The 15,069-nt window shown below is 37.2% G+C and overlaps 2 protein-coding genes across 17 annotated transcripts in view; one reads left to right on the plus strand and one right to left on the minus strand.

The window, feature by feature from the left end:
* LOC100122275 (protein tyrosine phosphatase type IVA 1) overlaps positions 1 to 8,469 on the plus strand; it is a 24,549-nt gene extending 16,080 nt beyond the window's left edge. For 3 of the 15 annotated variants that reach the window (XM_032598910.1, XM_032598916.1, XM_032598918.1), the window contains exons 2-7: positions 2,476 to 3,091; positions 3,708 to 3,833; positions 3,915 to 4,339; positions 4,426 to 4,557; positions 5,162 to 5,328; positions 5,419 to 8,469. In XM_032598910.1, the coding sequence (XP_032454801.1) occupies positions 4,223 to 4,339; positions 4,426 to 4,557; positions 5,162 to 5,328; positions 5,419 to 5,530 (528 nt within the window). In that variant the 5' untranslated portion in view covers positions 2,476 to 3,091; positions 3,708 to 3,833; positions 3,915 to 4,222 and the 3' untranslated portion in view covers positions 5,531 to 8,469. Of the gene's footprint in view, positions 1 to 270; positions 385 to 2,475; positions 3,092 to 3,707; positions 4,340 to 4,425; positions 4,558 to 5,161; positions 5,329 to 5,418 lie in introns of those variants that run through there. The other 12 variants (XM_032598915.1, XM_032598919.1, XM_032598920.1 and 9 more) reach the window with 6 other exon arrangements.
* LOC100122261 (proteasome inhibitor PI31 subunit) lies at positions 6,970 to 13,623 on the minus strand. 2 transcript variants are annotated; one of them, XM_001602863.6, is made up of 6 exons: positions 13,382 to 13,618; positions 10,014 to 12,757; positions 9,609 to 9,758; positions 9,268 to 9,542; positions 8,781 to 8,975; positions 6,970 to 8,704 (listed from the first exon to the last, which is right to left on the minus strand). In XM_001602863.6, the coding sequence occupies exons 2-6, from the start codon at positions 10,164 to 10,166 to the stop codon at positions 8,575 to 8,577; spliced, it is 903 nt and encodes a 300-aa protein (XP_001602913.1). In that variant the 5' UTR covers positions 10,167 to 12,757; positions 13,382 to 13,618; the 3' UTR covers positions 6,970 to 8,574. The 2 variants fall into 2 exon arrangements, with proteins under 2 accessions (XP_001602913.1, XP_016843893.1); XM_016988404.3 differs by having other exon boundaries at positions 8,460 to 8,704; positions 8,781 to 8,897; positions 13,382 to 13,623.
* Between the last annotated feature and the right edge of the window lie 1,446 nt (positions 13,624 to 15,069).

Below are 15,069 nucleotides of genomic sequence, written 5' to 3' on the forward strand. Positions count from 1 at the left end.
CAATCAAACATAGGTCAAGCCAGGTGTCAGAGTCCTGTCTGTGATGAGTTGCACCGTATGGTACAGAAACAAGGGAGTTTTCATCAATGAAGGCTCGGATGAAATTTGCATCTTCTGATGAGGACAGTTGGTCAGCATTGAAATCACCCATGATGACCTTCGTGGAGTAGTTGTGTATATGCGTCGTTAGTTGTTCAATAAAGTTAGTTCCCTGGATAAAGGGTGAGTGAGGAGGGCGATACACAACTCCCCAGAGAGAGAGAGAGAGAAAGAACAATCGCGAGCGCGCAAAAACAACTTCCGACGGAGGAGTTTTGTAAAGCTGCTTGAAATACCTGCTGTGCTGTGTGTACCGATCGTCCGAGAGCTGCGGGAATAACAACCGTATGTAGATGTATTGTATTGTTGAATTATATAAAGTTGGGAAAATGGCTTTGTTTTTTTTGTGTGCGGAGTGAGCGAAGCGTGATTTCAAGCCTGCGGTTTCTTTTACGCACTTGGCTTGTACATAAAAAGTGTCTTTTTAGATCATGTGAAATTTGAATAAAACACAGCGACACAAACACACAAGAGGAAGCTTGATGCTGATGATAGATGAGCTTCTGCTACGCACACACGTATAGCGGCGTATCAGGTATAGGACATTAATGGCATTGCGAGCAGATGACGCACGAGGCTTTGGAAGCCGCGGCCTTGTTTTTCGCGAAAGCACCAGAGCCTCGTCTCGCAAGCATCATCTCTTTCGTGTGCAAATTGAAAAATGTGAAATCAATGTCGCTCGCGGAAACCCGAGCCTTGTACCGTGAATTTTCCTTTTATTATCATCAACGTCGTCGTCGTCGTTATGGTCTTGATCGGTATAACGAGATTCAAGGTCACGGAAGCTTTCACAGCTGAGATTTCGCATCGAGTATTAAGTTCTTGGTTTACGTAAGCCGCGTCGGATAACTTATGTAAAGGATGTGCGACGCACCTGCGGTTTGTTGTAATAATAAACGCGCGCGTTGGCTCAATTAGCAATAGTCTCTTGTCAATTTTTTTTTACTTTTTTTTTTACTTTTTTTTAACTTTCCGTCCTGTCCGTCGGTTCCATTAAAACTCTCTGATGAAACTGTTTTTTGGACGCAGATATGCGTCGCTGTCGCGAAGAGGAATGACGTATCCTATTCGCTTGGCCCATTGACCCAGAGACGAAAGCCAGGGTGTCGCGAATGAATCAATTAATCCTTCTTTTGTGTAACTACTATCCCGCTGTTTAAAATCAGTTATCGTTTCTTCTTAGAAAAAGCGACTTCTCCTTTTTTCGTTAAAGAGGTAGCAGCTTATCGAAAGGGCGCTGAATTTGAAATTCACGCGGTACATTGTGTTAGTTGTACATGTCGTTACATTTGAAAACATCCGACGTAAACCCTCTCGAAATCCCAACAGACTCTGGCTCGATGCTTTCGTCAACGCCTATTGAGCCATGTTCAGGAATTCACAGCCGCAGACGGACACGCGGATCGATCTCTTCGAAATTGGCAGGGAACGTTAGGCGCGTATTGTAGTAAATATTCTCTCCCGATCACGAGAACACAGAGACGAACAACGCGTCTGCCGATCTCTCGAACAAGCCCGAAATATCCGGAAGATAGCAACGCGTATACGTCGTCTCTCGAAATAGTGTATGCACACCGGGATCCCCGGTAGTCCCTCGAAATTAATCTTTCGATACGCGGGCAAGTTTAAGGTCTGCGCAATCGCTATCAGCTGATCGACGCGTTTTATAGCATGTGCGATCCGGAGCGATGTGCAATGCGCATCGCTGAATTTAAACGAATAACACACTGGAAATATTGTATTTTTTTTTCTCAACTCGCTGCAAAACGAGCAATAAACGTTTATTTTTAAAAAAGAAGGGGGAGCGCTCGCCGCCGGCGTATTTTTAGCCTCGGCGCCGCCGAGAGCTTTACACACACACATACACACACGCAAGTTACTTATATACGCAAAGCTCGTGACTCGGTCTACCCCGCATATGATATGCTAAGATAAAATGCCCAGTACTTGAACAAAATGAAAATTCAGCCCTGGACTTGGACGCTCGAATGTTTGATATTGTTATAATATACAAAACTTAAACATACCATTAAGAATAATATATTTATGACTTCGATTACTTTCATAACAAAAATAAATTCAAAAGGATGATTTTAAATTTTGCTCTGGAGTCCTATAAGGGCAAATTTTTGTCTATCTGAAAATTTAATTTTATTGTAAACACGTTTGAGGTTCGATTTTTTAAAATTGAAATATAACTGTCTTAGCTAAACGTTGGTGTTAAAAGTTTGTTCGTCTCAACATCTGTCCAATAAGTACTGGGGGCATTTTACCTTACACATAGTTATGCTTCGCGAAAGGCTTTTCTCAACCGCGCGAAAATAGTTGAAAAAAAAAAAAAAATCATTAACCTGCATTTCTGTTTTCTGCTTGCAGTTTCCTGGTGAGTGCATCCTCACATACATGGAGTTTCAGCTGGACAGCGCAGAGTACTGCCAGGCTCAACACAAATAGAGGGCGAGCCCGAGAGAGGAGAGGCGCGAGGTGAAAAGAGAGAGAGCGAGCGAGCGAGAGAGAGGATATACAGAGAGATATATCGAGAGAGGGTGTGTGTGTGCGTGTGTGGATATAGAGAGAGTGAGCACAAGAGTGTGAGAGGGGAAGCATGTCACATCCTTAAGCTACACTCCTACGAGCTAACTCTGCGGGGGGCGACATCTCGAGAATCAACCTGCTAGTCATCACCACCACCATCATCGTCGTCGTCGTCATCATTTCCGGCTAATCATTCGCTAAGCTATATATATATATATATATATATATATATATACACTCGCGCCCGCGATCTCTCATCTCTCTCTCTCTATATATATATATACATATATATACGTACACCGCTGCGTTACAATACATTACGGACGGACGGACCGCAGCGGAGCTCGTGTGTTGTTGTTGTTGTAACGACTCGAAATTCACGTGCGTTTATGCGAACTGACCGGTCCTCCCGATTACACGAGGAGGAGCCGCCAGTGCCAAATATACAGATATAGAGGTGAGTTTCGACTATAGTCTGTTTTAATGTCATGGTAGAAAATTGACCCTATTTCTAGTCAAAATTTTTCAAAATAAAGTACCATCGAAAATTCGTTTCAGAATATTTTCTGTAATTTCAGATAAAACTCATTTTAACTAGGAATAGGGTCAACTTTTTCTCTCACCTACCATTTTTACTCTCATCGTTGTGTGTACTCGAACTTTTGCCCTCCAATTTTGTTTAGGTTTAGTCTAAAGTCGTGTTTTACCGACGGTCGATAAGTTATTTGTTGTCTGGATTAGCAGTGTTCATTGGCGATGAAAGTTCAAAATGTGCGCTACTATCAAAAAAGCCAATTTTGTCTATTCTTATACTCGCTGACCAACCGTAAAACACGTTTTTTTTAAAGCAAATGTTAATGGACCCTTGGTGTGATGTATTAACCTAATATACCGTTTGAGTTCGCATAAGCTTTTAGAAAAAAAATTTCTCCCTCGTTTGCAATGAGAATTGAAAATAGCCCGAAATTCGAGCCACGCGATGTACAAGTCTATACGCACACCTTATCCATGGCTATATATTATACTCTTAAAAAAAAAATTAATGCATTTGTTCTTTCTTATTTGTGTTGCAGATAATCTTCCGGCTCGTCGAGTATCCCGACTGGGAAACAAGTGCATATCGAGAACGCCCGATGTAACGTAGTCCCCGAGCACTTCTGCGAGTTTCGCGGCCCCAAAACCCTATCCAGGATCTAGATGTAAGTGCCCGCCGTTCTGTCCTCTGTGAAAAAAATACAGAGTATTTTTTCTTCTTCTTCAATCTCTGTTATCTCCACGAGGAACGACCCGATAAGACTGACATCTATGGGCTAAGGGAGTTGATTTCGTTACGTTGTTCGCCTGCACCAAAGGATCAGATTCGATTCCTTCGATATTGGAACAAAACAAAAAAAAAAGAAAGAAATTTACACAAAGGAGAGTCGACGACTCATTGCGACGACTTATTATTCTCTCCTTCTCTGTTCTCGTCGTTTCCTTGTATCTCCCCCCCCCCCCCCCCCCCAAAGAATTCCGCAGGCTAATAATCCGAGAAAGGAGAGACAAGTGTGCGCGAGAATTCTCGCTATCAACTGTCGTTCACAAGGAAATGAGCAACATGAGGGTCAAGGATATCAGACCAGCTCCTGCTGAGATCGAATACAAAAACATGAAGTTCCTCATTACGGATCGGCCCAACGACCAGACCATCCATACGTTCATCCAAGTGAGCTGTCCCTTATATATCATTTTTTTCGTTGATATACTTCGTATACGGATGAGTGAACGGGAAATTCCGCTGTTTCTTTGTAGGAGCTGAAGAAGCACAATGTCAAGGAAGTTGTCAGGGTGTGCGAACCGACTTACAAGGTCGAGGAGCTCAAATCCGAGGGTATCAATGTCATTGACCTAGTTTTCGACGATGGAACCTTCCCGCCAAACGAGGTAATTTTCTATATAATCAACGCTTCAAATGTTATTCTATCCAGGGTAAAGTATTATAATAATTAATTAATAATTCCATGTCCAGCTGTAAAAAATGCTCTATGAAACTACTCTAAATTTGTCGTATAAATTTTGTAAAATATTTATTTCGAAAATAGTAAAATTAGTAATTTTACTGCTCTCAGAATTACTCCCGTAATTTTCTACTCTACAGTATGCGTAAAGTACCGAACACTTCGGACACAAGAGAGTGTCTCTCTCGGGCGCGTTGGTTGGCTCAGTTGGTAGAGCGCTCGCTTCGCGCCCGAAAGAACCGAGTTCGATTCCGCTCGCGGGAGAGAGTCAATATTTTTCCTTGCAAAAAAAAAAATTACGCACGCTCCTTAGATCCATCTCTGTTATTCCTAGGAGATGCTTGAGTCATAAGTGTGCTAGAATACGCAAGACCTTCTCTTAGATCAAGATGTTCCCTCCTTGTCTGTCTCGACGAGGGATACGATCTCTGAGCGGACAAAATTTTATTTTTACACAACCCAAATTCATTCCTGCGTATTGTATACGTACACATGCGAGCAGAATAACCAAGCGAATAAATGATTTACAGGTGGTCGACGACTGGTTCGAGCTACTGAAGAATCGATTCCGGGAGACGCCGGATGGCTGTGTAGCAGTGCACTGCGTGGCCGGACTTGGCAGAGCACCTGTCCTCGTGGCACTGGCCCTGATCGAGCTTGGGCTCAAGTACGAGGACGCGGTGGCTCTGATCAGAGAGTGAGTTCAATCGCACGCTATTAATCGCGCGATTAATGTATCCCTGCTTATTATTATTATTTAATCCTACCGCTTGTGTCGTGCTTTCAGGAAGAGACGAGGCGCTATCAACGCCAAACAGCTGGCCTATTTGGAGAAATATCGTCCGAAGTCTCGACTCAAGCTCAAGAACGGACAGAAGAACTCGTGCTGCGTCCAGTAGGCGATTTTTGAAATCTTCTTTATCTCCGGAAGCATCTCTCCATCATTGCGAATACCAACTTGGTATAAACACCCAATTACCTAGATTTACATACGTCTGACGACAGCGACACACCGTATAAAACGTTTATAATTCGGATAACAAAAGGGAAATAAGCTTGTCAATGGAAATGCAACGACGACTTCTGGACCGATGTCAAAAAGTAGCTCGTCGATCGAACGATCGTCAAAATTTTACTCTGAAAGTGGGGAAGAAAATAGCGTCCGGATCAATTGTAAATTATTAATATTATATTAGTACTATAATCATAATTATTACGTCTACCGTCTCTTTTGGGTTAGCCTAGTTTTTAGTTAGCGCACTTTTTTTGCTATGTTTTTTCTTCGCAAACATGAAGCTAAACGAACCAACGCTTCGTGTGGACTTGCATATTAGTTGAACTAGACAATTTGAAAGATGAGAGCGGTAAAAAGTATGTCTAATATACTTTGAAAGCTATCGTTGTTTAATTAATTGTAAAAAGAAAATGAAATTGACGTACGTTTAGACACTATCATTATTTTGCGTGTAATCTCGATTTTTCTCGTTTTTTTTTCGTTGTATTTATAAATCGAAGAAGAGGATCATAGAATTTTCATTTTGTAGCCTTGTTTTCCTCTTCGTTTGTGCAATCTCCCGATATTCAACATCACGACTGCGAACGAGACGACGGAACGTTCTCAGTATATATTTAGCTCCCGATGAACATGATGCGACTACAGAGATTTTTGTATTATAGGCACGAGTTGCATTTCCAGTGGCACGCCTCGGGTGGGTGAATATTCTTAACTCTTATTAGACCTGTACCACGCGTAATTTGAACGATCTACTGGTGAGAGCCGAACGATAAAAAAAGAAAGAAAAAGAATGGAAGCAAAAGCGACTAATTCACACTCCAGAGTTCTTATATATCACTAAAATCTCAGCGCAACGGTTGTTTTATTAAAGTTTCGATAGTGTATCTTCCTATTTTAAAATTTTCTGAAAATAAAATTACAAGAGCATAAACATGGGTACTACGTTCGTGTTTTCAATTCAGTCGTCGCGCTTTAATAAAATTGCCGTTCAAGCTGTGCGCCACACTAAACTGTGTTCAAAAGATTAAAAAAAAAGTAATAGATGATAAACTCACTTCTGATAATTGAAAGATTGTAATATTTAGAACTATAATTATAATACATCGCTGCGCTTGCTTATGCGTAATGCGAAGAATGTACCAGACCAATGTTTTGCGCTTCTTGATGTCATCCGACTGTTTTCCATTGTGTAATATTTCGCAATAATTCAAAAGACCACGTATCTTTTGCATCGTTTGTATATACGATTATTAAATAAGAAAACGCAAGTGGGTAACGATATCTCACTTAACGTACGCTTGTATTCCCTCCTTATACCTTTTGTTTGTACCGTGAACTCGAGGCCAAAAGAAATTGAAGAATGCATGATGCGTCTTTACGTGCTCTTTCACCAATGGACTGTACATTCCTCGCCGTCGCAAAGTGCAGACAAAATTCGATGTCAAGACATGAACAAAAAAATAACGATAACAAACCTATTCTACACAACTCCTTCTTTGTAAGGTTTAAAACGAAACAAAAAAGCACTGCAATATTTTTTACCAGAGGATGGAACGAGGGACGTTCATAATAAAACGAAATGAAACATGTGGATCCCCTGATCCAAAATCAAGTATGTTAATCCCTGTATCTATTGATTCTTACCTTAGTTCAATTGTCCTTGCGATGATTACTTGCGTACAATGTGAATGTATTTTGTATAATGAATTAACTGTCTCTTGCTTTAACGCAAAGTAAAAGAATACTTGTGATTTTGTTATTCTTTCACACTGTAATCTCCAAGTTACCATTTTCTTTCTTTTTCTTTCTCTCATCAAAGCGAGTCCTTTATCAAGCGCTTCTTCGAGTCACGTTCAAGGATTATTAAACAACACATAGTGCGTCGTACAAAACCATAATACTCGACTGTGATATATTTTTATTCAAGCATCCGAAGAAACTGAAGAAACTGATTATCTTCTTTTCTTCCCCAACTAGAAATATTGGCCAGATTTGTACAGCTTGACTTGTTACAAACTCTTGTATAGCTTGCCAAGAATGGCCGAAGAACAACGTACAAATTCATAAAACCGACGTGATTTTTCGATCCTTTCCTCGATTTACCTTCGTTACATAGGAAAAAGCTAGTTTCTTGAAGAAGCGATTATAAGGACTTGACTAATTTATTGAGAGATTTCGCGTTGCTTATACAAGAATAAAGAAAAAAAAACTAGTAACTCCTAATTCGAACTCTATTTGGTCTTGAAACCATGCGTGCACTATAAATACTTAATTCAATTTTATCACACATCAAGTGGGATCTCTTTAAAATGCTTGCAACAAGTTTGCGATGAATGTTAATCACAAACTGCCAGTTAATTATTATGTTGCTTTCTTTTCATGATGCAAGCTCAATCTTTCTTTTTAAGATAAGAAAAAAACAAAATAAAGAATGTATGTATAAATATGTATCTAGAACTTACATATATATACATAACAAGAATTTGCATAAAGCATATTTTAAGCTGCTTAAATAAAAATCAAGAGCATCTGTGCTCGCTCCGCATTCATGAATGACTGGGTAACTAAGTATAAACGACGAAAATAACGATAAAACATGCTGCTGTTTAAAAGCAAGTTTACCATTATACGTAATTCACATGTTTTTCATTTGTTGATGTGATTTACCACTATACCATTGTTCACGCATCGATTGAAAAAAAAATTGAAAGCATCGTTTTTGTTACACTGTAAACGACATTAATTAAAAATAAATGGACGTCGTTTTGTGATGCGTTTGCAAAATTTTCTTGAAACATGAACATCAAACGACATTTATAGAAAGATATGCTTTATTTAAAATATTTGTTTCCTTATTTTTAGAGTTCCTTACGTAGATAAGTTATATATTCGATTTTTATAATATATTCGATTTGTATTCTTAATTTTTTACATAAACATATCGTCATACCCCGGTGGAGGCATGTGATCAGCATCTGGCGCCCTTCCTCTAGGATTCGGCGGATCGACGTCAGGTGGACCGAACGGATCAAATCTTGCTCCAGGTGGAACGGCGCCACTAATATAATGTAAATTTTCATCAATAAATCACTCAATAGAAGCAAGACCGTGAGAAAAGAAAAAAGATAACTAACGGTGGTAATCGGCCAGGAACTCCGAGACCTGGGAAAGGCGGTTGTGGCCCACGACGTTGTGCGAATGGGTCAAAAATCATACCTCTTCCACCTCGACTAAATGGATCTAAATCATTTCTACCAATTTCAAGCGGATTAGGTCTGTATCTGTCGCAATAAGGCGCATGATCAAAGCGGTCAGGACTTAGGGGTCGGCTGCAAAAAAAATAATATCATACTATCATGTGATTTCAGTCAGAAGAGTGCCAATAAAACCTTTGATAAGAATTTTGGTAAAGCACTAGCTTTTGATTGTATTTGGTCTAATAATTTTGTTGATTAATCAAAAAATTTGAAAATACCTAACAAAATGACACTCAAAATATGTGGAAAGGATTCTGGAAGGATACTGGAAGGTCTCAAAAGTTGGAATAGCGCCAGAAATCATGTCGCTCTAGGACATCAATATCATGGGACATCTGCAAGAGAAGAAATACTGTAAGATTACCCAGGTATAAGAGAACCAGGAGGTCTTGGCGGTGTTGGGCCTGATGATCCTACTCTTAACGGGTCATCATAGTTAATTCTTCCTGGCCTTTCTGATTCTGAAGTTTGCGTCGATACTTCTCGACCAGTTCCTGTGTAAACTGGCTCCACGAGTTCTTTTTTCAACAGATTCAATATCGCATCATAAGTAGGAATCATTGTTTCCAAAGATCCTTGAATTTCTTGGACAGTATCAATAGGAAACTGTATGTTTGATACACTGTGGTCCTCAATTCTCTGTAATAATGATTGAATTAGCGTGTGCTAAGAGAACTTGACTAAGTGAGCTTTTATAATATTCACCAATAGATTCAATAGTAAATCTGCTTCGGATTTGGTTCCGATGAGAATATATAATTTTCCTTCCTTGACATAACGCAACGTATAATTTGGAGCCTGATTCCATCCATCTGGCAAGAGTTCAGTTCCAGTTTCGTCAGGGCCAATTGTTTTCTACAATAAACATATCATTCGAGTCAATTTCTCACCTGCTGTCAGAGAATTTCTGTAGTTATTGCAAGACATTGCAGTTCTAAAAACAATTTTAAGGTTAGGGGACTGTACACAACGGCCGTCAAATAGATTGACAATGACAATTTTAGTCGCGTATATTGTTTTAAATGATAGATTCGTACTTTGGATGGAATAAGTGCATAAATATCGACATAGGAAACTTGCCGGCTTTTGACGCGTAAGAAGTATACTCACAGAATCGCCGATTCCCAGGCACTTATATCCATTTTTGACGAAGTGCCAGTGCACGAGAAGAATCAGAACATCTTCCTTTTTCGATATTTGCGCAGCAGAGACTTTATGCAGCAATTCAAAGCCGAAAGTATTATTTGCAGTATCGCTCGCCATCCTTTCGCTGCTGGAGCACGAACTTCTTCGCTCGAATGACAACACAAGTTTTCTGGATCTGTAATCTGTTTTCAAGTTTGCGCCATTTTCACTCACGTGACGTTTCGCGGTTGAGCGTTTACTTTAAAATTTTGCAGTTTGAATTTTAGTTAATTTTACGTTGGATGGGTGATTGAAATTAAATTTCCAGACAATAAATGAAAGCTCATACAATCTTTTGTTTTATATAAATCGGCCCTGACCAACGCAGGATACATAAAAAACGATGTTTGTGAATTTTTAACATTTTTGAATCGTTATTTTTTTTTATTTAACAATGAAAAATCGTATCTATGACTTAAATTTCTATTGTTCACAAATATTTCGACAAATGGTTATATGATTAACCTACTCTAAAAAAAGGCAATGGTAATCATACATATATCCTATTCGTCCTCTGATGATGATGGTTTAATTTTCACAACAAATCTTTGCGTTCAATAGAGCCATAAGTTGACTCAAAGTATGTATAACGCGAATGCTGGCAGTGCGACAGTGGATGAAAAGCAATGATTTAAAAAGTTAGTTATATATACGCAGTTAAGTTGTCGGTGCTTACGTTGAAGTATAGCTTCAATTGGCTATTATATTTCACTAGGAATGAAGGAGCGCTCTTGATTCTATCTCTGTCTAATAACCATAGAAAATCTACCATAAGTGTTGGGCGGCACACTAACGCCTGCTAATATTTTATAAGCATGTAACATGTTACTAAATCCCTCAAAACTATTTTTTAATAAATATATTAATAATGCTCAATGCCGTCATCATTGGTTTGAATAGCGAATTTCAAGAAAAGTTCAGTATAAGAGTCAGTATGGGTTTGTCTATCATTAAAATGCCATTTATTTGCATTACGAAAAAGCTATACGACTGAAATTTTACACAGATACTTACTATGCTACCTAGAAAACATGTAACCTAGATGATTCTGATTTAACTGTTTTCATTCATATTTTCACATCGAGGTCCATATGAATTTTTTAATTTAGCGTATCAAATTTTGCTTGTAGACAGTTACACAGAAACTACCATCTCTAGCACATTGTATTTCTGGTTTCCAGTCTATTTTTATATGAAGAAAATGATAAGTATTTTAGCTTTTTTGTCAAGACCTTAATTAGAATTTTAACTTTTAACAGTTGTGAGAGATTTTGAGACCAATACCTGTTTCTCCATTTTTTCTCATTCGAAAACTAACAGTTTCTTTTGTGATTGTGGAAAGATATTTAAAGTTGAATCAACGTTAACTGAAATACTTTTGATAATTATTTAGTCGTATAGCATGAGTTTGCATTCACATCAGTGTAGGAGTCAAAATCAGAAGTTTTTCACAATCACAAAAGAAATCTATATGCAAAATATGAGCTCTCTAGACCTGTTAGTTTTTGAATGAGAATAAATGCAAAAATGGAAAAACAGGTATCGGTCTCTCACAACTATTAAAAGTCAAAATTCTAATTACCTAATACCTTGACAAAAAAGCCAAAACATTTATCACTTTCTCCATGTAAAACTATGCTAGAAACCAGAAATACAATGTGCTAGAGATAGTAGTTTCTGCGTAACTGGCTATAAGTAAAATTTTACCTGCACAATTAAAAAATTCGCATGAGTCTGGATGTGAAAATATGAACGAAAACAGTTAAATCAGAATCATCTAGGTTACATATTTCTAGGTAACATGTCTAGTAGCCTTTTTACAATTCACAGAGCATTGTATAATGATAGACACATATTCTGACTCCGTTTGCATAGCAAACGGTGTGCCACAAGGATCAGTCATTAGCGTAACACTATTTCTATTGGCCATAAATGGCATTTCCAAACACATTGCTTCTCCAGTTTTGACTACAATCTTTGCAGACGATGTAACATTATTCGTAAAAGGCAAAAATATAAAAACCAGCGAAAATATTATGCAAATCACGTTAAACAAGCTATCACAATACGCCGAAGTAACAGGATTTAAATTCTCCACGAATAAAACACAAGCAATTATTTTTGACAAAAACAGGAATGAACCACACGAACTAAAACTACACATCAATGAAAAGATTATCAAAACTGTGAACGAAGTAAAAATACTCGGCCTAATATTCGACAAAAGTTAAGAATTTTATAACTTTTTACAGAAAAAGAATACGGACACAATACTTATTTATTAGATTAAATAAGTAAAGAACAATAGCTTATATGAATATTTATCACTATTTTATCGTACATTAATATATAATGAAACGGCGCTAGATCTCGCTACTACCATCACTTGCACGTGTGTGCGCATTCGAAAGACAAGAGTTCGAGTTTCGAGACTACAGTCCTTTAGCGTGCTGATTATATTTGATTTGATTGATTATCCTCCTCAGCACTTTCAGATGAACTTTCATCTGTATTGACTTTATCATCATCTGTACCGTTTTTATCATCATCTGTTCCATCTTTATCATCACCACCTTCGTCTTCTTTGCTAGCACTTTCTGTCGGTGTTCCTGTAGTCTCTGTTATTTCGGGAATTAGGATGTCGTTAATTCCATAATCCGATAACTCGGCTATAAACAATAAAATACAATAAACGTTAGTGGTACAGAATAATGTATTGTACAATAAATTACAATAAAGTATTGCAAGTGTACGTAAAAATTTCATAAAATCTTTTGAAAATATTATACGATCTTATAGTACATCACATATGAAATCGTGTAAAAAAAGAATAGCTGTACGGTGTGCGTTTACAGTTCACGCACATTACATAAAACAAAAATGCAGTCATTTTTTTAAATACGAAAACATTCCAAGTTTCCGAGAATCGGCAGACGCGATCGTTCGGTTATACATTCGGAAATGAGGAGGGGAGGGAACAGCGCGGAGTATAGCCAAATGGATTTCGCTTTATGTTTTGTTCCATAAACAAACTTCTTCATATTTGCATGAACAAAAACTACTAGCATAATGTAACCCACAAACAAATACGAGTGCATGCACATTTCGTGAAACAAGAATGCAGTAATTTTTTTTTAATTACGAAAAAAATCCACGTTTCCGAGAATCGGTCGACGCGATCGTTTGTTTTTGTATTGGGCACGCGGAACACAAAACGTAAATAACCCGCATAAACACGCAGTAAATATTTGAAAAGTATAACGCAATGATATTAATAAATGTAATAAACTTACTGGGTTGACGAAGAATCGACGGGACAGGCAGATTAAGATAACTTCCTCTGCAAGGAAGTCTAAACACGACGCCAGGGTGATGACAGGACACTGCGCTGCTGACACAATCACTGTTTGTTCCTTCGTCACCAAAACGTGGCTGCATCGTTCGGAAGATGATGAGATACTGATGAAGTGATGACTCGACCGTGACCGATGCAAGCAAGAGAGACATAAAGCAAATCACTTCAAGCGGCTAACGAGCGCATGTGTGACGTGATGGCGCTAAGCGAGAGACTACAATCGCAGGGAGGAATAGCACCTATACTCACTCCCCACTCTCCCACTCCGGCCCTTTCTGACAAGACGCAAACAGTCGTCCAATTCTCCGAAACGCAGGAAATACTTTTCCATTTTCTAAAAAATAATATTTTATTTGATTTTATCTGCAGTTTCCAACATAGCTACTTTCAGTTCTTGCTTGCAATAATACATTCAACTTTTTATTTGTAAAAAAAATAAACTTAATAAACAAAAATTTAGTGCAGAAGATAACAGTAAAAACCACAGGATACACAATAAAGTTTAAACAAAAATTCTACACAATGTATATAATGACATAGGATAAATTATAAACTTATACGTACTCATATGTTATAATTCAACGTACTTTGAATATTTATAAATCAAAAATTTCTCGACTGTATAAAAACGATAAGAAACAACATTTGCTAGCAAAAATTACTGTAGTAAATTATAAAATATAAAATTTAGTATTCAAAAAATCCAACGATACAAATTTTGCCCAACAGCAGAGAAAAGTAAATATTTTTTGACCTTTAACACTACGCAGACCGGCATATAAATTTTCAATAGATCGAATAAAATACAATAAAATTTGTCTCACTATATGTGATGAAGAAACATTAATTATGTTAGCAAAGTTAAAAAAAACTTTAAATAATAATTAATTCGTACAAAATAACATAATCTGAAATATATAAAATTATCCTATTATATAATCTAATTAAATTCTATACAATTTAATATAATCTTATAGACTTATAGATTTTCTTGTTTAGTTAACTTAATAAATATCAATCATTTTGTCCTCTAAACTATTTAAAATCCAAATCTAAAAATAATTAAGTAATTGTATACTTACCGTGATAATATCTGCAGAGAAGTATATAATGCTTATATAACACTCCCTAAACAAAGCCAAAACAAGTGTGGATGCTACTTCGTTTACGAAACATATAGTTTGAGGATAATTTAAATATTATACACTAACCACGGAAATACCAATAATGCTAGCGCGACGTGCAAACATCTAATGCACAAAACAAAAACATTTTAAGAGACCGACTTAGAGTGATAAGCGATATTTATTTTAATATTGGCTATGATTTTTCCCTATAAAGTATGATACATTTATATACGTTTATATTTATAAAAAAAATTATTCCATTTATATGTTCCCCCCATCAACTACTATAAATATCAATTTTTATGTTATCATACGGTTTGTGCACCAGGATTTTCTTATATATGCGTATAAAATAGATATTATTAAGAAATTTATAAATAATTTTTCCTATTCTATATATTCTATTTAATGTGATAAATTTGGTATGAGTCAATTACAACAGTTGCTCATTCATATACTTACGTACTTTTCCTCATAAAAAATTATAAAATGTTTACAT

The sequence above is a fragment of the Nasonia vitripennis genome, chromosome 4, assembly GCF_009193385.2.
Source record: "Nasonia vitripennis strain AsymCx chromosome 4, Nvit_psr_1.1, whole genome shotgun sequence".
NCBI lineage: Eukaryota > Metazoa > Arthropoda > Insecta > Hymenoptera > Pteromalidae > Nasonia > Nasonia vitripennis.